This window comes from Drosophila melanogaster, chromosome 3R (assembly GCF_000001215.4).
Source record: "Drosophila melanogaster chromosome 3R".
NCBI classification, from domain to species: domain Eukaryota; kingdom Metazoa; phylum Arthropoda; class Insecta; order Diptera; family Drosophilidae; genus Drosophila; species Drosophila melanogaster.
In genome coordinates this window covers 15,985,073-16,004,247 of record NT_033777.3, presented here as the reverse complement: position 1 = coordinate 16,004,247, position 19,175 = coordinate 15,985,073, and the positions used below count along the sequence as shown (strand labels likewise).

At 44.0% G+C, this 19,175-nt stretch overlaps 1 protein-coding gene and 1 long non-coding RNA gene across 8 annotated transcripts; both read right to left on the bottom strand.

Moving 5' to 3' along the window:
* Window positions 1-162: 162 nt before the first annotated feature.
* Window positions 163-18,096, bottom strand: srp (serpent). Of its 7 annotated transcripts, none has more exons than NM_001260199.2 (8): window positions 17,461-18,096; window positions 10,798-11,128; window positions 4,475-4,922; window positions 4,189-4,402; window positions 3,463-3,635; window positions 2,332-2,496; window positions 1,925-2,078; window positions 167-1,841 (listed from the first exon to the last, which is right to left on the bottom strand). In NM_001260199.2, exons 3-8 carry the CDS (start codon window positions 4,865-4,867, stop codon window positions 745-747), a joined length of 2,196 nt encoding a protein of 731 aa, NP_001247128.1. In that variant the 5' UTR covers window positions 4,868-4,922; window positions 10,798-11,128; window positions 17,461-18,096; the 3' UTR covers window positions 167-744. The 7 variants fall into 7 exon arrangements, with proteins under 7 accessions (NP_001369017.1, NP_001247128.1, NP_001027190.1 ...); NM_001032019.3 differs by lacking the exon at window positions 3,463-3,635 and adding an exon at window positions 2,842-3,059; NM_001275690.1 differs by lacking the exon at window positions 3,463-3,635 and adding an exon at window positions 2,842-3,059 and having other exon boundaries at window positions 167-1,377.
* lncRNA:CR44133 (long non-coding RNA:CR44133) lies at window positions 10,583-18,067 on the bottom strand. Its single transcript, NR_074017.1, has 2 exons — window positions 17,461-18,067; window positions 10,583-11,128 (listed from the first exon to the last, which is right to left on the bottom strand). It is a non-coding gene; the product is annotated as a long non-coding RNA:CR44133 (long non-coding RNA).
* Window positions 18,097-19,175: the final 1,079 nt, after the last annotated feature.

Here is a 19,175-nt window from a genome sequence, read left to right as displayed (position 1 = left end):
ATACATTCGAACTAAGGTGTCTACTTTCAGGGTTAAGCCATACAGAAAACGGTTGAAATTGAAATACTTAACAACACTTAACAACTCAATGACATTTCGCATACGCCACGTTGTCAAAAACTCTCCCTGAAAAAGTTGTTAATAAAAACCTCGCTTCAGAACATTTCAGGGACAATTGTCTTTTATTAACTCAAGAGAAATAAAATTAATATTGCAAATATGATGTTAAAAAATATACCAGACTAAAACTTAAATTGCATTAAATATATAATAATGCTATAAAAAATATATAAATTAATAGCTAATTGCATGAGATTATTGGTTACTTCGATTGTTATTCTTTTTCGTTTTCATTTGCCTTTTTTTGGTTGACTTAACTATGATTTGTGGCTAATATCTAAGTGGAATTTGATTGTAGGAAATCTCAAAAGGTATTCGATTTGATAACAAAATTTTAAATGAACATTCTTAGCCTAGTTTCTGAATCGATTTTATGCTGTTGGCATTTTGCTAACAATTAAACTAGTATTTCATAACAAATTTCGAGTAGTGGACCATTAAAATTCGACGAAAATGTAAGTATCAATCGATTTAGACCGTATGTACAACTAATGATTCGATAGATTTTAGATAGATGAGTGTTCTTTGAGAACTGCTCTTGGTATACAGGCTATAAATTCTTTGGAGCTATGAGATTAATGTAACAACAGAATCTTTGGTCGTGCGACATACAGCGTGTCGCGCCTACTCCATCTTCACCACTGTTTCCCGGTCAACGCCGAACTTATGCATCGCATAGTTGGTCACATGCTGCTCATGTTGACCCAAGAGGGCGGCAGTCTGCTGCTGCAGCTGTTGCTGCTGCTGCTGATGTCTCTGGAAGGCGGCCAGTTCGTAGTGCTCGTCCAGCGAGGCCGATCGGCTGAGCATTATCTCTCCATGTTGCTGCTGCTGATGCTGCTGCTGCTGTTGTTGCTGTTGCGACTGATCCATCTCTTCCATCTTGATGAGAGCGGGCTGCTCATCCTCCTCCGGAGTCAGGTAGTAGGGTGGGGAAGGTCTCGTGGGCTTGCACAGCGTCATTCCGGCCTGGTGATACGGATTCTGCAGACTAATAATGTTGCTGTGACTCAGGGACGATAATGTGCTCGATGCCGTGGTCGGTGTTGAGGTGACCATAAGTCCCGCCGACGCTGTGGAGCAGTTGGCCTGGGAGGTGAGCGACAAGGCCTCCGTCTTGATCGCCGCCGCTGCCGCCGCCGCTGCTGCTGCTGCTGCCGCCGTAATGGAGTTCGGCAGCAGTTGGGCCAGCAACTGGTGGTCGCTGGTGGAGCCGCTGTTGCTGCTGCTGCTCAGTTGCTGAGCTTGCAGATATTTCTGTATAAGTTTGTTGTTATTCTCATTGCTACTACTATTGTTGTTGTTGTTGTTGTTGAAGATCGAGCTGTTGTTGTTGTTGTTATTGTTATTGTGGAGCTGGTGAGTTGGCGATGGGGTGTTGAAGATGGATGTGGGTGTGCTGGGTGAGTGCTGCATGCTGCACGATTGCTGCTGCTGATGCTGCTGCATGTTGAGCGGCGACATTTGGTAGTTTGAGTTGGGCGACATGTCCAGCCCGGAACAGAGCTGCTGCTGTTGCTGCTGATGTGGATGAGTCTGATGCTGATGTGACATGGCTGATGGCGACAATGAGGTGGAACCCATGCTATGGGGCGAGCTGGCCGCCGATGAGTGCTGATCAGCCATTAGCAGCTGCTGCTGCTGCTGGTACTGTGGAAGCTGTTGCTGCGGCTGCGATGAGTATGAGTTGTATGGTTTCAGATCGAGCTGTGGTTTCATATCTGACCAGGTGAGCGGGGAACAAAAAGAAAGCAAACATCACTAGTTAGGCATGCACATGGAATGAAAAGTCGCAGGAACTCACCGTCATTGACATCCATCTGGCTGCTGTCCAGGACGACACCAACGTTATGGCAATTGGTCACCAATGAACCACTTTCCATGATGGCATTCAAAGCGTTCTTTGACTTTGACTTGGACTTCTCGCTCTTCGTTCCTTTCGGCTTGCGCTTGCGTTTCTGTAATGGTAAGATTATATAGTTATAGTGTGCAATATTCCACATTTAATGTTAGCGAGCTGTATTCTTAATCATTCTCCATATAATTAACAAATTATTTTATATGTGCTGTATACATTGGCTTAAACTTTTATATTTAATTATTGAACCAAATATTTTCTGATTATTGTTATGTTAAAAATAAGTTCCTTTTCAAGCTAATAAATACGAATGAACTTTCAGCTGCAATCTTTTTTTTTAAAGGATGACTTACCTGAATGGTGTCCTTTTTCATGGTCAGTGGCCGTGGGACACTGTGGAGCTTATAGTACAGGCCGCATGCATTGCAGACGGGCTCTCCGGCGGGATTGCGGCGCCACAACGAAGTGTGGGTGGTGTGGCAGTTGGAGCAGGAAAGTCCGGCTCGCTTTGAGGCGCTCTAGATGTTGCAACAAGAAATCAACGAATTAGTTAAGACTAGAAGCGCTCGGGATGCAGTAGCTTTTCGTGTGGAACAACGTTTTCTATGGCAACTCAGTGGCCAAGGAGGTTTACGGGTGTACGGATCTACAGATCTACGGGTGTACGGGTTAGTCAAAAGTGGTTAGAATCGATTCTGGGCTAGGGGTTAGTGACTACTTGCTCTCTGTTAGTCGGTTTTGCTATTCAAAAGGGTTTCGGTTGGTTGGTAGGGTTTTGGTATGGGTTTGGTTTGGTTGGTTTTGTTTGATTTGGTTTGGTTTTTGGTTTCGGTATCGGTATCGGTAATTAATGGGCGACCTACCAAGCGTCTCGAATTGGCGCGACTAACGTGCTCGTCGAGCGTCGTCGCTGCAGTTGCTGCCGTTCCCGACGCCACCGCCGAAGTCGCCGCCGAGGTTGCATTCGAGCCTGGACAGGAGTAGGAGCTGGCGGCACCACTCGTGTTAGCCTTACTACGGCCACCGCCGCCCACATTAAATGAGTTGGGTTTATAGAAATCCCCGCCTGATTCAGCGGCCACTGGAATTGAGCAATCAGAATGTTGTTGGTTGTAGTACACAAGAAGCAGATGCAGATGCAGATGCAGATTGATCAGATTTTCTTTGTTTTTGATGTCACTTTTCGATTAAACTAGTTGGCATTGCGTAATAAATAATAAATTCAATTAATTTTTTCACTCTCTTGGAGCATTGGAGCTTTTCAGGGGGGGGGGGCTGGGTGAAGGTGGGGCGGTGGTGCTGATGCTGGCGGATGCGGATTTCTATAAGTTACGAGTACCCACTACCCACTAAACACTGAGAGAGGATGTTGCACACAGAAATTTTGTTCCACACAAAAGCGTTTGTTTTGATTGATTGGTATTGGTTAGTAGTAATTGCTGGTGGTAGTTTTGTGATTTTGTGAATTTGTTTTAGACATTTACCAATCTTCTAGGCTGTTTAATTAGGGGTCGATTCATGCCGTTCATTTTCATGTACAAGCCGCAGGCATTGCACAAATAGTGTCCCGTGTTATCGCGTCGCCATAATGGGGTTGAAATCGCACCACAATTGACACATTCTCGCCCCTCAGTGAAATAATCGGCATCGAATAATGCTTCAAAGATTGACATAGAAATATCGGAATAAGTCATAAGGTTTTGCTAGGTGTTTGTTTGATTTGAGTTGATTTGGTTTGGTTTTGCAATGTTTGCTGTTGCTGTTTTTGCATTTGCGTATTGTGTGTGTATTTTAATATTTAGATTTGCTTTTGAGGTGTCTTTTTGTTGGTTTGAATTTATCTCAAGAGTTGAAATAAAATTAATTGAATTTATTATAGAGACGTAAGGCTTAACCACTAAGTATATGTATAAATAATAAAAATGCACTAGAAATGAGAAAGAGTGTATGGGCATTACAACAGCTGCTTACAGTTGGCCACCAGTGGCTGATCCAGTTGGGTCTTGGTTTGCTCAGGTTATGCAAATATGGGTTTCCTTCTCGCCTGGTGTGCGTGTGAAATTCTACCTAAAACCCTCTCTCTTTCGTTTGCCCAGACAAATGGGACAAACAAGCATCGGAAAGGATTTTGGTTTGTGTGTACGTTCGGTGAGTGTCTTATGTACTAGTCTATACTCATTCTTGGTTTTCCGTTTCAAATAGTAACTTACTTGCTGACAACGATGCCGAGGCGGAGAGAAAGGTTCCAGGATCTACGCGTCCAGTGGTTCCATCCGCGGCGGCTGCAGCTGCTGCATTAGCAGCCGAAATGGCCCGCCCATTCCGTATCACATTCGAGACCACTCCGGCTCCAACACCGACGCCCAACTGCGCCTGCCCGGAAGAGGAGGTGGCGTAGCTTAACGGATCGAACCAGGTATCGTTCTGCAAGTGAGTGAAGTGTATGCTGGTTAGGGGGGAGCTCAGAGCAATCATGGCAGTGGGGGCAGCACTCACCTGACCGCGATAATTGGTTATCGGAGCGTAACGTTCCACGGAGCCACTGTTGGGGTATGCGATCCGCTGGAAGGCTGGCAGAGTACCACCGCCCCCGCCGCCACTGTGGCTGCTCCTTGGCGATCCGTAGCCGTCCTCCAAGGAGCTGTTGTGTCCATTGACCGCCGCCGTTGCCGCAGCCACCGCTGCCGCCGTGGCCGCCGAGGAGCTCGAGTGGTGCAGACCCGCTGGCCCCGGACTGCTGCTGCTGGAGTTGTGGTGCTGGTGTTGATTGTGGTGATGTTGCTGCTGCTGCTGCTGCAGTTGCTGCTGCTGGTGTTGCTGATGTTGTTGCTGCTGCTGCTGATGGTGCTGCTGCTGGAGATGGGCTTGTGTTTGGTTGGGGGACTGCATGCCGTACTGAATGCCATTGGCAGTCTGAGTAAGCAACGAGCCAGCATAAACAGAGCTGTAATCAAGGAAAAAAGTTAAAATTATGAATTTGGATGTATGGTTTTATTGCATTGCTTATTCTTTGCAATTATACCTATAACAATAGTTCTTCAGATACATATTATTGTAATTCGAGAAGAACATTTTAACACTTTGTTCTTATTTTGCCCAGAGAAACGAAAACTTTGTACGCGTTTAAAATCGCTGGGCACACATTTGCACGCGTTATGCTGGCGTTTTTAACCGCAACTGCTGCTGTTATTGCCTCTGTAGAATCTCACTGTTACTGTTGGGAATACGAGGCGCTATTAACATTTCCTGCGTTTTGTTTACTTTACAGTAATGAGTTGGTTTTGCTCGGGACGGACGGACCACCAGCGTCCAATTTTTGGCATGTTTGCAGTTGAGCCAGCGAGGGTGTGGCCATAAAACTTTTAATTAAAGAATAAAAGTGTTTGCAGAGTTGTTTACCCCCGCAAAATAAAAACGTACGTAGACGTTTGTTTGTTAGCCTTAGCCAACAGTAGCCTGTGCAAATATTTTTGCCAAGACCCGGAAAGACATTCCATAAACAATAACAACTAATTGCTGCGTAAGCAAAACTTTCGTAAGTCCAACGATCTCAAAGAGACTAGGGATCAAGGATCGAAGTTTTGGAGCTTTCGTTTTCACAGGTGCACACTTATTACGCGCTGGACAGAGAAGGATCCTTCTTAGAAATTCAATCGAACTGATCGGCACAATCAGTATTTGCTTTTTGTTGAAGAATACAACTATCTATTTATTTTCAAACGGCAGCAATGGAAGGAAACTCGCGAAAGTGTTCAGCTCAGCATTGGCGTTTTCATTTTCGTTTTGATTTATTTGTGTTTTAGTTTTCAGTTTTATTTCGGGCCGAGTTCTCTGGATGACGAGATGGAGGTGGAGATGGAGATGGAGACGGAGACCGCGACCGAGAAGAAAGCACAACCGAATCGGGGCACGCGCGTTTGCATAATGACTTGAGTCGGGTTTAGTTTTATGCCAATGCAGTTGCAGTTGCAGTTGTCGCTGCTGCTGCGGCTGCTGCTGCTGCTGCAACTGTGATTGCTATTGTTGTTGCCGTGAGTGTTGGCCCAAAGTAATCCAAGTCACTACTCACACACACACACACACACACACAATGTGATCAAGTGACTAAAGAATAAAGTTAACCGAAAAAAATCGCATATCTGCGTATGAATGTATTCAATTATCAAACAAACGGCTTGCAAATAATTGACTCTTTGTTGCCAGAATTTATACGACCAAGTCTTGCAGCTAGATGCGCACGCTCTCTGATAACAGCGGTAACCGTATTTCCAGCCCGAGATGCCCCACAGCTACAGCCAAGCTATAATATATAGCTGCATATATAGGAAGTCTGAGTGACAAGAAAAAGTGCACGACAACGATATAACTTTATCGCCGCTGCGCGGTTCACTTCTGTTGTTTGTCGCAGGTGAGTATTTTGCGTCGACTTCTTGTTTTTCACATACTTATGAGTGTGTATGCATGGCAAAAATGGCATGTGAGCTGGCCAGCAGCGTGATATCTTCTTCTGGTTTCTCACTGCCACAAAAGCGAAACTGGCCAAAAAGTCACATACGAAGTGCTGGCCACATCAGCGTCACCATCACCATCCGGCACCAGATGACGTTATGTTACCACATATATGTACAAGTGTATATTTCCGTCATACGAAAGATACTTTTCCATAACTCTAATTTCACCCAATTGCGTTTCTAACATGTTTGACTTCTAAAAATCTAACATTTTGGTCTGTTCCTCACATGACTTCATATATACTTCAACTGAATGTGCATTCATGCCTGTTTCCATATGCATATGCAAAACACGTTTTCAATTTAAATAATAACATAGGGAAAACAAACGAAAAAAGCTAAAAGTATAGATGCGAATTACCAGAAAATAGTCGAGTAAAACGCGATCGGCAATGTGCGGGTGCGTTGGGTCCGCTGCCTCCCACCGATGTATTTATAATTTCCCGCCGTACCTAACGTAACGCTGCTGCTCCGCTTGCCACTCTCCTTAACCCTTCATGGTGCACTGCAACTTGGGGGTTGCTGAGTCAGCAGAGGCAGCCCTGAACACAAAAAAAAAATAGACACTTACGAAGCATTTGAGGCTGTTTCTGTTTCTGTGGGCTCCAGTTTGGGTTTCGTTCGGGGGTTTCTATGTCACGGGATGGCTTTGGGTTACCCCGGCTCCCAAACAGTCACACACTCGAAAGGTATCCTCTCACCGAAAGCAATAGAGCTTGCAACCCGAGCACCCAAAACAAGCTAGAAAAATGCGCTACAATGGCAATTTGCCTTTACTGTTTTTTTTTTTTTTGGTTTTGGCTCTGAAGAGTCGCCGCGAGTTTCGACTGTTCAATCAAATGCGGGTCGCGCCCCCTTTTTTGTTTGGCTTTTAGGAGCTAGCTTGCCACAGTCTGTGGCACGTGCTGGTTTTAGGCCAAATGTGGCAGCAACCTGGACACGTGCAACACTAGCTCACGCATGCTGGTCGGAAAAACTAACAAAGAAACTAAGTGAACCATTTAGATTTCCTGCATCTGGTGGGGAAGTCGGTGCTGCCCGGACTAGGATCCAAAGGGGAAAACTCATGAGTCAGACAAGCCATGCGTCAATAATTAAGACATTGCATATTCTTGTTTACGAAATTCGAGCGGCAATTTGTGTATATTCTGCTGAGTTCGAGTTTGCAGATGATTTCACAGAGGCGACGCTATAAAATGCCAAGTGCAAAGCCTCTTTATTTGTTGTCTCACATTGTTTACTTTGATCGTGGACAAGGTTAGTTTTCCTAATAGAAGCCGAACAATATTCCTAAATAATCGGAAAGATGACAAGATTTATGTTAAATGGAGTATGTTAAAATAATAATCAATCCCTGAACTTTATATAAATAAACTTTAAGTAGCATCTCTGAAGGTAAAAGTAACATTCTTGAATATTAAATAAAATTTCCTAAGATCGGCAGGACGAATATTTTGTCGAAAAATTTTCTATACGTTAAGCTACTTTTCTAAACCAAAAGTCCTGCCCCACTGACTTTGCTCCCACGCAGGGCGTCATGCGTGGAATGCTCCTCATATGAGACATCTGCGGAGGCTTCACAACTGTGTTTTGTTTATGTTTTTGTTGTCCCGCTGGAAACACATTCTTGGAGCAGAACTAACTTGGTGGCTAGATGAAAGTGGAACAGATTTTCGCATTCCGCATATTGAGTAAACCACCTGGGAATGCCATAACGCCATAACCATAACCGACTGTATTTGGGTATGGATTTGGGATTGCGAGAGACGGTGGAAAAGAGGAGACCGAAGTCCGAGCTTTGGAACCAATACCCACAATGGGCGCTTCTGTTCGGTTCGTCACTCCGCCCGAGCAAATCGCGCCAAGGCGGGAGAAATATGAATCAGCCGGCGCGGTTCTCTGTTAGGTGATCGCTGATCGCTGATCGGAGCTCCGATCATGACTTTTAACGGTGTCGCCAAGCGGTCGAAAGGCACGTGCGCTCGCCCGCTTCGTGATAGTGAGCTCATTACAGTGCTCCGCGGCAAGACTCACCTGTTCTGCAAGCTGCTGCCGAGCTGGGCGGCCGCAAAGTAGGCGTCATTCTCCGGCGAGAGGCTATCACGCTGGGTGGCGCTGGTCAGCTGGGTGAAGCTCTGCAGGGTGGACAGTGCGTGCGAGGACGACGGGGAGTCCCCGCCCGCCGAACTGGTGGAGTTGTTGTGGTGGTGATGATGTTGTTGCTGCTGCTGCTGCTGCTGTTGCTGGTGGTAAAGTTGTTGCTGCTGCTGCTGATGGTGATGCAGTTGCTGCTGGTGATGGTGCTGCTGCTGGTGGAGTTGCTCGTGGGTGAGGGCATAGGGACTGGAGTCCTTTAGCGTATGCATATCGGACACGGAGGTCAGCACATGGTAATCGGTGCTGTGGCCATCCTCGAAGCACTCGTCCTTCAGCGTGTCCTGGATGACCTCGTCTATGTTGGGTGTGGTGCCCTGGGCCACTGCTGCTGCCGCTGCCGCCGCCGCTGCCAAATGCTCGTGGCTAGTCATGCCCACGCCCACTCCGCCACCGCCTCCGGTGTAGACGCTGTAGAACGCAAAGTTGTTCCGCATTATGGGATCCGTGCTGGGGTAGTGCTCGTAGAGCTGGGTAGGCGTATGATGGCTGGGCGGATAGGAGAACTGCCCGAAGAGGTGGGGATGCGATGCTGCTGCCGCTGCCGCCGCTGCTGCTGCCGCTGATCCGCTGGTCAGGTCATAGGCCAGCCAACTGGCCTGGTGTTGCTCCTGCACCACCTGCTGATGCTGTTGCTGCTGCGCCTGCTGATGCTGTTCCTGCTGATGGTGGCTTATTAATTGCTGGCTGAGAAACTGTTGCTGTTGCTCGTAGATCTGGGCTTGTTGCTGCTGCTGTTGCTGTTGATCCTCAGACTGATGGTAGCTTATCACTTTTGTTTTAACACTTTCACTCGCGTCGTTCTGCGCTTTACTATTATTATTATTATTGTTAGTATTTATCGCACTTGGATCGTCATCGATCGCTGCTTCAGATGTTGCTGCTGTGTCGCTTGCTGTTGCGGTTGCTATTTCTGTTGCTGCTGTAACTGTTGATGTTGATGTTGCCGACGCGTTTGCTGTGGTAACCGCTTGCCTTGCTGTTTCGCTGACAACTGAAGTGAGAGCCTGCGAGCGAGCGGACTCAAGTGACGATAAATTCGCTGCGGCGGCCGTTGCTGCCGCAGTCGGCGTCGCTGCTTCTCCGTTCTCCGTTTCGATCGCTATTTCCGTCTCATTCGCTGCTGCATTTGATCCTGTTGCTCCCGCTGTTGTTGTTGCCGCTAAGGCTGATGCTGTTGTTGTAGCTGCTAATGCTGTCGCCGCTCGTCCTGCCTGCCGCTTGTTGTTGTTGGACTTGGCCGTGCGGATCTTACTGTCCGCCGCATTCGAAAGCAGACTACCGCCGCCCGCCTTGGTCACCGAACCCAATCCCGATCCCGACCCTATAACCGCCCCTCCCGCCGCTGCCTTCTCCTTGGGCTTTGTCGTTTTCGTCATGATTCCGGCGCTCCACACGATTATCCGGATTCTCCGCCGCAATCCACGTACGTGTCCGTATCCGGCGCGATTTTCACAGAAACTGATTTGATTTGAGCGGCTTGCGGTTCGAACTTCGAAATACGGAACAGCAAAGCAACACGAAAAAATAAAGCTCGTTAAAAATGTTTTTTTTAGAAAACCAAATCGAGAACAAATCTCATCGAGCATCCTCTCTCCCTCTCGCCATCTCTGTCCATTGATTACAGTTGCGTTTGCTTAGCACTTTGCTCTACATGCCGTTACACGAGCGCCACTCGTAATCGTAATCGCATGTTGGTGCACAGAAATAAAAATGACGATCATCTTAATTTCTATCCTTGTCCTAAGATCACTATTTATTAAGTTAAGTTTGGTTTATCTAAAGAAATAAATAAATACATATAGTAAATGTAGTAAACATGTAGTAAATCTATTCATTTATTTCTTTGGATAAAGCAAACTTAAGATAAAATATATAATAATAATACATTGAAATATATAATAAAATATAAAAATATAATATGACTAATAAACGGAATAGGAAATTAGATCTTTTATTTCATAAATTATATATACACATTAAATATACATTAAATACACATATGACTAAATTTATGACATAGTTTTTAGATTTTCAAGATTTCAACAAGGATCAAATTCATTTCGAAAACATGAATATTTTCGTCTCGTGTACAGCTTTAAATATTTCGAAATATTCGATGCGAGCTCCACGCTCCCGCACTCGCCTACTCACTCTTTCTCTTTTTGTGGATCCCTCTCTTTGGCTCCTCTCTTCCTTCGCTTACTATTCGCTTGTGCTTGCGCCTAATGCCTGCCTTATCGCACTTACTGCCTCCGCTTTGTGCTGCGTTGCTCCGCCTCTCACTACATCAGCAGCAACAACAGGCGCGGAAAGTTGAAGAAGGGGTGGGTGGGGGCAGGCCGAGGTAGAGGCCATGCCGGAACGTGTTGTTGTTGTAGCTGGGGCGGCCTCTACTGTTGCTCGATTGGTGTTGTTGTGGTCGCTGTTATTGTGGTTGGTTGACTGTCGACTACCAGCGACCGCAAAAAAGTACACACAAAATCTGGAAATTAAATGAAAAAACAATCCATGTATATTAAGAAACGTTTAAAATGTAAGCTAAGTTTAAAGGAATTTGAAAAATGTAACATTTCTTACTGAAAATTTCTATTTAAATGAATATTTGAAATGTAGAAGTATAAAGCAACAATGAAGTTTAATTAAAAATATAGTAAACATTTTCAAAAACAGAATCATTAACATATATGCATAATACCAACGGTCTAATTTGTACGGATTCGAATTATTAACAGCATAGATTAAAAATTTTGTATATGAATATGAACATGAATATAAAAATAAACAAAGAAAATATATGTTTATATAGTTTTAAGAAAATCAAAAACGTTAAAACAGTAATTAAAATAAGATACATTTATAAAAGGTACTCAATATGTAAGGCTAAATGTTCTGATTGCGTTTTGGGCAAACCCAATAATTTCATTAAACTTCAAATATAATAGCATACCAGAATTAAAAAAAACTCCCTTCACTTTAGCCCATTACTTTCGTCTCAATACTCTTCACGGTTAGTTCTTCAATTCAATCGTGAAATTTACGCATAAATCAGAACGCCTTCTGAGAGACCCAATATGAAATTTCTCAAAATTTTCAAATTACCATGCGCATAGGACTGGGGCTCCAGGATCCAGATCCAGACACATTCATGCCTATCGCGAGGACGAGAACATTAAAATCCAACCGAGACGCGTGTAGAATTTCAGGACAAATCTCGTGGCGCGACAAGTGAACGTGAGAAAAATGATGGGGAAAGACTTTCCCCAGGAGTCCGTCTGCATTTGGCCCATGCAAATTCCCGAGACGTCGCGCCAAAATACATAAAAACAATGCACTTGAGCTCCGTTCCAATGGCTGATTAAAAAATTGTTACATTTGAACCAGGACGAGTCGTAAAACGATTTTCGAGTGGGATCTTGGGAGGCTCGGGCGGTATTTTTATGGCATTTTTATCGTCATTTGAATAGGCGGCACCAACGATCTGTTTGGACATTTTGGGAACATTTTAACGATCGTTGATCAATTGGTGTACATAGTGGGCGACACACACAAGTGCTTCGCTTCCAAAACCAAAACCAGAACCAGAATCGAATTCGATTTTGAATGCTGCATAGAACGCCGAATACAGGCGACATGCGCACTCGTACATAGACATAAATCGCTTAACCTTTGTCGGTATTAAAATCACATAAGTGTACGTTATTAAATATACGAAAAATCGAAAATGTTGATAAGGTGTTCTTGGCATCGCTGCGAAGTCGTGCTGAAGTGGGGAACTAGACCGGACCTTTCCCTAGACACATGGGGACTAAGGTTGACGCCTCTCCGCGATCGCCTCATTTATTCATATTTATATATTTTTCAAATAATTTATTCACATGTTTTTCTGTTCGCCTTCGGTTGGCCCAACACTCTCGATCGGAATCGGACGAATTTCAATTTTACTACGAAAGCAAAAACAAGTATTTCGAAATGTTCAATTCGAGCTCATTGGCTGCATGTGCCTGGGATCCATAATGGAACTTTAACCTTGAAATTATTAAATGCCAACTTTGAAACACTGGCACTGACGTCACATGGGGGATCAACTCAATATAGCATGCGATTCGCGCATGTCTAGAACCTAAATTAGCCAATTAATTGCATTTGAAACCAGAAAATGTTTAAACATGTTCGTTTCAACATAGATCACTAATAAAATAAATATGCATTCCATGTAGTCTCCTTTAAAGCGAGTTAGAAAAGATCAGCTGTAGTTTAAAGTCAACTAAACGTGTTTACTATCTGGATCTTGTATAAAGAAGCTATTACACACTTGTGACTTTCTCACACTTTAATTCAGTATTTACCTAGCCGAGCTCCCCATCCGATTTGACCCTCTTTTGCCTGTGACCCCAAGCTGGCAATGTTATGCTTAGTTAGGTCTGATAAGTCGGGCTTCTATAAACGAAATGCATTGAGTACACATGCAAATAACGGTAGGCGGCCTTAAAGCCACTAGACTATGGTGAAGAACTACGCATTTAAATGTGAGTCAGGGCTGAGTGCCCCGCCCTTCGAAAAGATCCGCAGATCGGACAATTCAGATGAGTGTGTGGGGGATTCGGAGGAGCATGTGCAGTGTCAACAAACATGAGGATCTTGCTCCAGAGCGATCTCCCGAAACGATAAATCACTAGGAGATGCTATGCTAATGATGTGATTTATTACAAGTCCTTGGGAAAGGATAATCTTGTGGGTCTGCGGGCTAGGAGGTGCCCTTTTTCACACTCGATCTCCGATTGTCAATGGGCCGTGGCACAGCTCTCTGATTTTTGTTGGCGGAGGGGGGGAGGTTACCTATCGAATAGCCATTGTTTATGGCGAAAAGTCGTTTAATAAGTTTTGTACGATACATTGGGACATTAGTAAATCCACTGAGGTCCAATTCAAACAGAACATTCTTATTTGTATATCCCACGAGACCAAAGTGAAACGCACACGTACTCACGAAATCCAGGGTTTAATGCCACTAAGTTTGGCTTCAAACTATTTTGACATATTTATGGTGGCCGAAAATGGGTTACCCGGGGCAGGTTCCCCGCTCCACTCCCCTCAAACAAGTGTCAAGCGTGGCGAGTGTCTCACATATCAGGACGATGTACGATGATCGTTCATAGTCTCGGTGCCGATGTATTTATGCATTTTTAATATTTTCGTGTACATCGCGGCCATAAATATTGCGCTGGTAATCCAATACGCCACGGATCCATTTCATGAAGAGCTCTTTGTTGAGTGCTGAGTGTTCGCCTATCTTTTGGATACAAGTCGTTTGACTCCTTAAGCGCCAATTATCTGCATCGTTATGTGGTAGGCATTCAAATAAAACTCCTACAATAAACCGGCCAGATCCGATTCAAGTGGCCTGCGGCCTGCCACAAAGTTGTGCTCTTATCAAACCCATTTAATGGCCATTGAGAACATGTCTTTAACACTCTTTTAATGCAACAATAAGCGACTCAATTGTTTCGGGTTATCTTCCGATGCTGTGCGGAGATACAAGAATGGGAAAACTAACGATTTTGTCACATTTGATCAAATTAAGTTCAAAGATTTCTTAAAGTCAAGGATTAAAATTAACATTTTAAGGAATTATTAAACTAGTTTTTAGTAATATCTAAAAAAACACTGTTTTTTCAATGATAGTGTCCATTGGTATACAAACATATGAAAAAAAAGATTTTTCTGTTGCCCACATGTCAGTGTTAACAATCTTAGTAATTTTCCAATTTTATGCAAATACAATTTACATGGCATACTTATCCAATTTGTAGAATCAACACTGGCGCATGTGACGTTGAATTAAATAAGTAAACACATCATTAGGTAATATGGTCAAGCGGCTTTGCTTGGAACAATCCCCGACTGACTTTCCTGGACTGGCCGAACATATTTTCTGCACATTTGAGAGAAGTTTTTTCCCACAGCCGGACAAACAAAAAACGTCAATTGAACCTATTTAAATAGAGTTAGTATTGGAAACTGTCAAGAAGCCACGATTAAGCCGCAATGATCAGCGCTAATCGGCCGGCCAAGCCGCAGACGGCTGCCATTTGCCCGTTCAGGTAGGATTCCCATTTCGGGTGACCCGTCCAGGTAAGCGGATAGTTAGTGGCCTGCGGCACGGTAAACAGGACAAAATGGCAACACGCGCCGACACGATACAAATCGATCGTGGCAAGGGGAAGGGGACAGCGGACAACAGACAGGACACCCAGGGGATGCGGTTGTTATTGTTATTGCCGCATCTCGTGCTCACTTGGTTCCCTCGATCCCTTCGATGTCCTTCAAGATCCTTTCGCTCTCGGACCAAGCAAATAAACAGAATTATGAATTTGTTTTCGCTGACAACGTCAGGGAAAATATTGTCCCTTCCATTGTTGGGTTATATAATTTTCGAAAATATGTTTTTACTTTTCGTCGTTAGCCACGTGTGTACCTAGAGCTGGCGCTTTATAATTAGGGCGTCCACTTGAAAAACATTTCGAATCGCTTCTCTGATGATTTTTTAATGGTGCGCTTAAGTGACAATCGCTGTTGGTGGGCCTCTAATGCGGAGACTATTTGAAAGCATTATATTGAAATATCTTCTATTATAAATTAATGAAAAAAGTCTTAATAAATATTTTTTAAAAAATTGTGTTCAGAATGTAATAATAGTGTATGTATTAAACTACATGACTATTTCCAGATAATTCAATCCATATGAACCTTTTTTAGGCCCTTGGAAACACTAAAGAACTTTATCGGGGTCCAAGTTATACAGCCGTAGGATAGCTTGCAATTAGCATAAACAAATGCGGTATACGGAAAACTACCAATCAGATAAATGGAATTCCCCCATTAAAAACCGATCCGAAGCAATCCCAAAAATAGAGCATATCCATTCATAAAAAGGAATGGCAAATGAATCAGGACACGGGAATTTCCCAGCCCCGAAACAAAATTTATGAATGGAAGACGCGGACGCTAAACGGACAAGTCCTAAACTCATTAATTTTTATGCGGACAGTGAAAGTAAGGTTGGGTAATTAAAGTTCCGCAGCGGAGAACAATGCAAGTCGGAGCGATGACGGGGCACGGTGTCTGGGTGTTTGGGATCGGAATAGGGACTGGAAATGGTAATAGAACTGGGACTGAGACTGGGACTGGGCATATCCTGTCAAACACACATTATATTACGAAGTTGGACGGACAGACAGGTAACCAAGCCACTAGCAACAGGTACTCATTGAAGACCCAGTTAAGAGACACGCGCGGATACAGCTCATCCGCAGTGCTTGTGGCTCTATGTTTATATGGAGTAGGTGCGGTTTTTCCTAGAGTTTGGCGCACTCTGTGGATGTGTGTGCCAACCACAGAGGACTGGAACTGGAACTCGAACTGAAATCGGGACTGGGATAGGGACGTGGCCAGAGCAATTAACGATTAAGACAAACACGAGTGTCTTGTATCTTGTATCTTGTCTTTGGTGGATTGTTGTTTGCCGTACAGTTTGTTTGCGTTTCGGAATTTCACAAAAATTCTTTTATACTACAATTTTTACTTTACTTGTTCTGTTAATGTTTAATGTATGTGACTGTCCGTCATTGTTGGTTGTTTGTCCTCGGTTTGGTTTTGGTTTTGGTTTTTTTGTTTTTGCGGTGTTTATTGTCGCGGTTTCCTCCGCGGCACCCAAAAGTAAATCCCACTTGTTTGCGGATGCATTTCGCTATGGAGATGCACGTGTCAGGGGAGTCGGATGGCTGTGTGGGATGCATCCAGGGTTTCCCTGGAAAATCACTGGCTGAACAACAAAAGGCAATTGTCGGTTAACTACGACAATTCGCTTGACTATAATATGTGTGTGGTTATACAATATATATATATATATATATTTTTTTTGTATAATTAATTTTCAATATGGCTGACCTATGGCAGGAAGTCATGTGTGTATAGCAATGAATTTATGGGTACATAGTATAAGGCCCCACTACATTTATTTCATTTGTTTTGAAATTCTTTTCTTAAATGCTTATTTTTCTTGAATAATTTTTTCTTTTCATTTTTTCCCCACATACATATATTATACATATACATACAAGTCGATGTTGATAAGGCCTCGTTGTTGTCGTCGCCACAACTCAACGACCGCAGGGCCAAGTGGATCGGCAGCGGTACCATGGAACGGGACCCATCGTTTGGACTCGCATTTTGTTTTTCAGTCGTTTCAACCTCCTTATATATTTATATATATATACACATACATATATATAAAATATATACTCGGGCACGCATATGGGCACTTGCTGGGTGCCACTGCCTGGAGCTGTAAGGCAATGCCCCACCCCTTGGCTGGACGGGATCCGGAGTTTTGTGCTTTTTGGGTTCGTTGATCGTCATGCTGGTTTCTCGTAATCGACATAATTTTCCCTACTTTTCCCTGTCGGTCCCTTTTCAATTCCTTAAATTTTCTTAGACACTTTTTGCTTGGATGCATTCCACAACATTTAATAATCTTACTGCGACTTGAACTGAAATATTTATTCTTAGAAACCATTTTAAGCCTAAAACTCATTAAAATCATGACTGTTTGCAAAAAATGAATACAATGACTCATAATAATACGTACACTATGTCTTCCCAAGAGTTGTGACTAAACATTATGTGACATTTATTTATGTACATATGTAGCTTCATTTAGCACATATGCAACATTCCATTAGTATTATTTATGTTAGTTAAGACAATTGAGAGCAACTTCCCCCGAAGGCCAACAAATCGTCTGGTGAAACTTACCAAGTTGTCCATGGCCAGATTCCCATGCATATTCCGACAGCGATTGAAAATCCATTGTGGCTAGGTCCAGAATCGAGTGCTCGGATCCGTTGCGCTCATTATGAGGGGCGTTCGTTCGGCCCATGTGGTTTTCATCGATGATGACCGAGCCGCGGACATCTGGGCATCTGGCGATCTCAGGCGCTAAGCAAGCGTTAAATTTTCGGTTTCGATACTGTCCGGACTTTGAGGGGGCGTTAACCCGGCAAATGAAAGTGTCACACAGGTCACGCCGACGGATCACAACTCTTTCGGGGAACGATGAGGAGGCGGGTGGTGGCTTTTCCGGGCGCCCAACCGTCGATTATGTTGGTTAAACTCACGTCGCTTTTGTGGTTAAACACACGTTTGAAGGATTTCCCTTGCGCCGGCGCAACTTTCCTCACATTTTTCCACGCTCAAAGGGTTTTCTTCGGTTTCACGCCCAACAGATCACGGTGATAATCGCCGGGACACGACCCACGAATCCGCACCGGTGTGCCGGATGCAATCGATAGGATGGGATGGCACGGGATGGGTTCGGTTGGGAGTGGACCCGACCAGACCCGCATCCGAGCTCCGACCTACTACTACAACTTTTCAAATGCTACTCGGCCGGGAGCCACCCAAAGCAATGCGAGTAAAATATTCTTGATTAAAACTTATCAGAGCACATTTCATATCACCTTTTCAAAAACGCAACAACAGCAAAGTAACGATTGTACTTATTATCGGCGACGCAACCGTCGAACTCATTGCGCCGTGTACTCGGTACTTTGGCGTAGTTTGGCTGTCGCCGGTTCCGCTGATTGGACGCCGCCAAGATATGGCTATCTGAGCCGGGCCCGATTCCGATTCCACGATTGCCAGCCCCACAGGCGCCATCTCCGCCGCATGGACGCCACACGGGAGCGAGCAGGACGCTGGCACAGATAGAGCGAGAGGCAGGGTGGGCGATACCAAAACACGATTTGATTAAGTTGCATCACGCGTCGGTCGCGCGACTATCCTTATCGGGGCAACTCTCGCTCTCCGACTTGGTGAGTATATGCCATAGGTCCTTATCATCTGGCCTGCTTTGGCCAGATTTGATTTGGTGACGACAGCATTCGGAATCTGGCCACTATAGCGGAATGTACATAAGTTCCTGTTTCGAATGCTTACCAAACAGTAGAGAAAGGATCTTTAACCAACTTACTAAAAAAAAATATATATAAATTCCCCCAGATCCAATCCTGTAAATACCCAATTTCTAATTATTTCTCAAAGATACAAGCTCTTCCAAACTAATCTTTTTCTAAATCAAAAATATAAGTTCCTAATATAAATCCCACTTTTCTCTTTTATATCTAAGATATTTTCCGGTTTAGTAAAGATGGTTTATGAAAGATATAACATTTTTTTTGCGCTCAATAAATAGAGACTGATCTACATTAAACCAAACCGATAACAAAGCCTGGCAGACGACCTTGCCTATCTATGGCACTCCTACTATTCTCCCTACACACCCCCCCTTTCGATGAAGTTTATGATGAAGTTTATTTCCCACCAGGGAAATGCCAAAGAGTCTGGTAATTTTAAAAAACTAAAAAGCAAGCACGTTTCCAAAAAAAAACGATAAAAAAATGTAAAGATATTCCTATCTAATAGCAAAATGCCGGCTCTTATGACGTCACGCGTCGTGATAAGAGAACCAG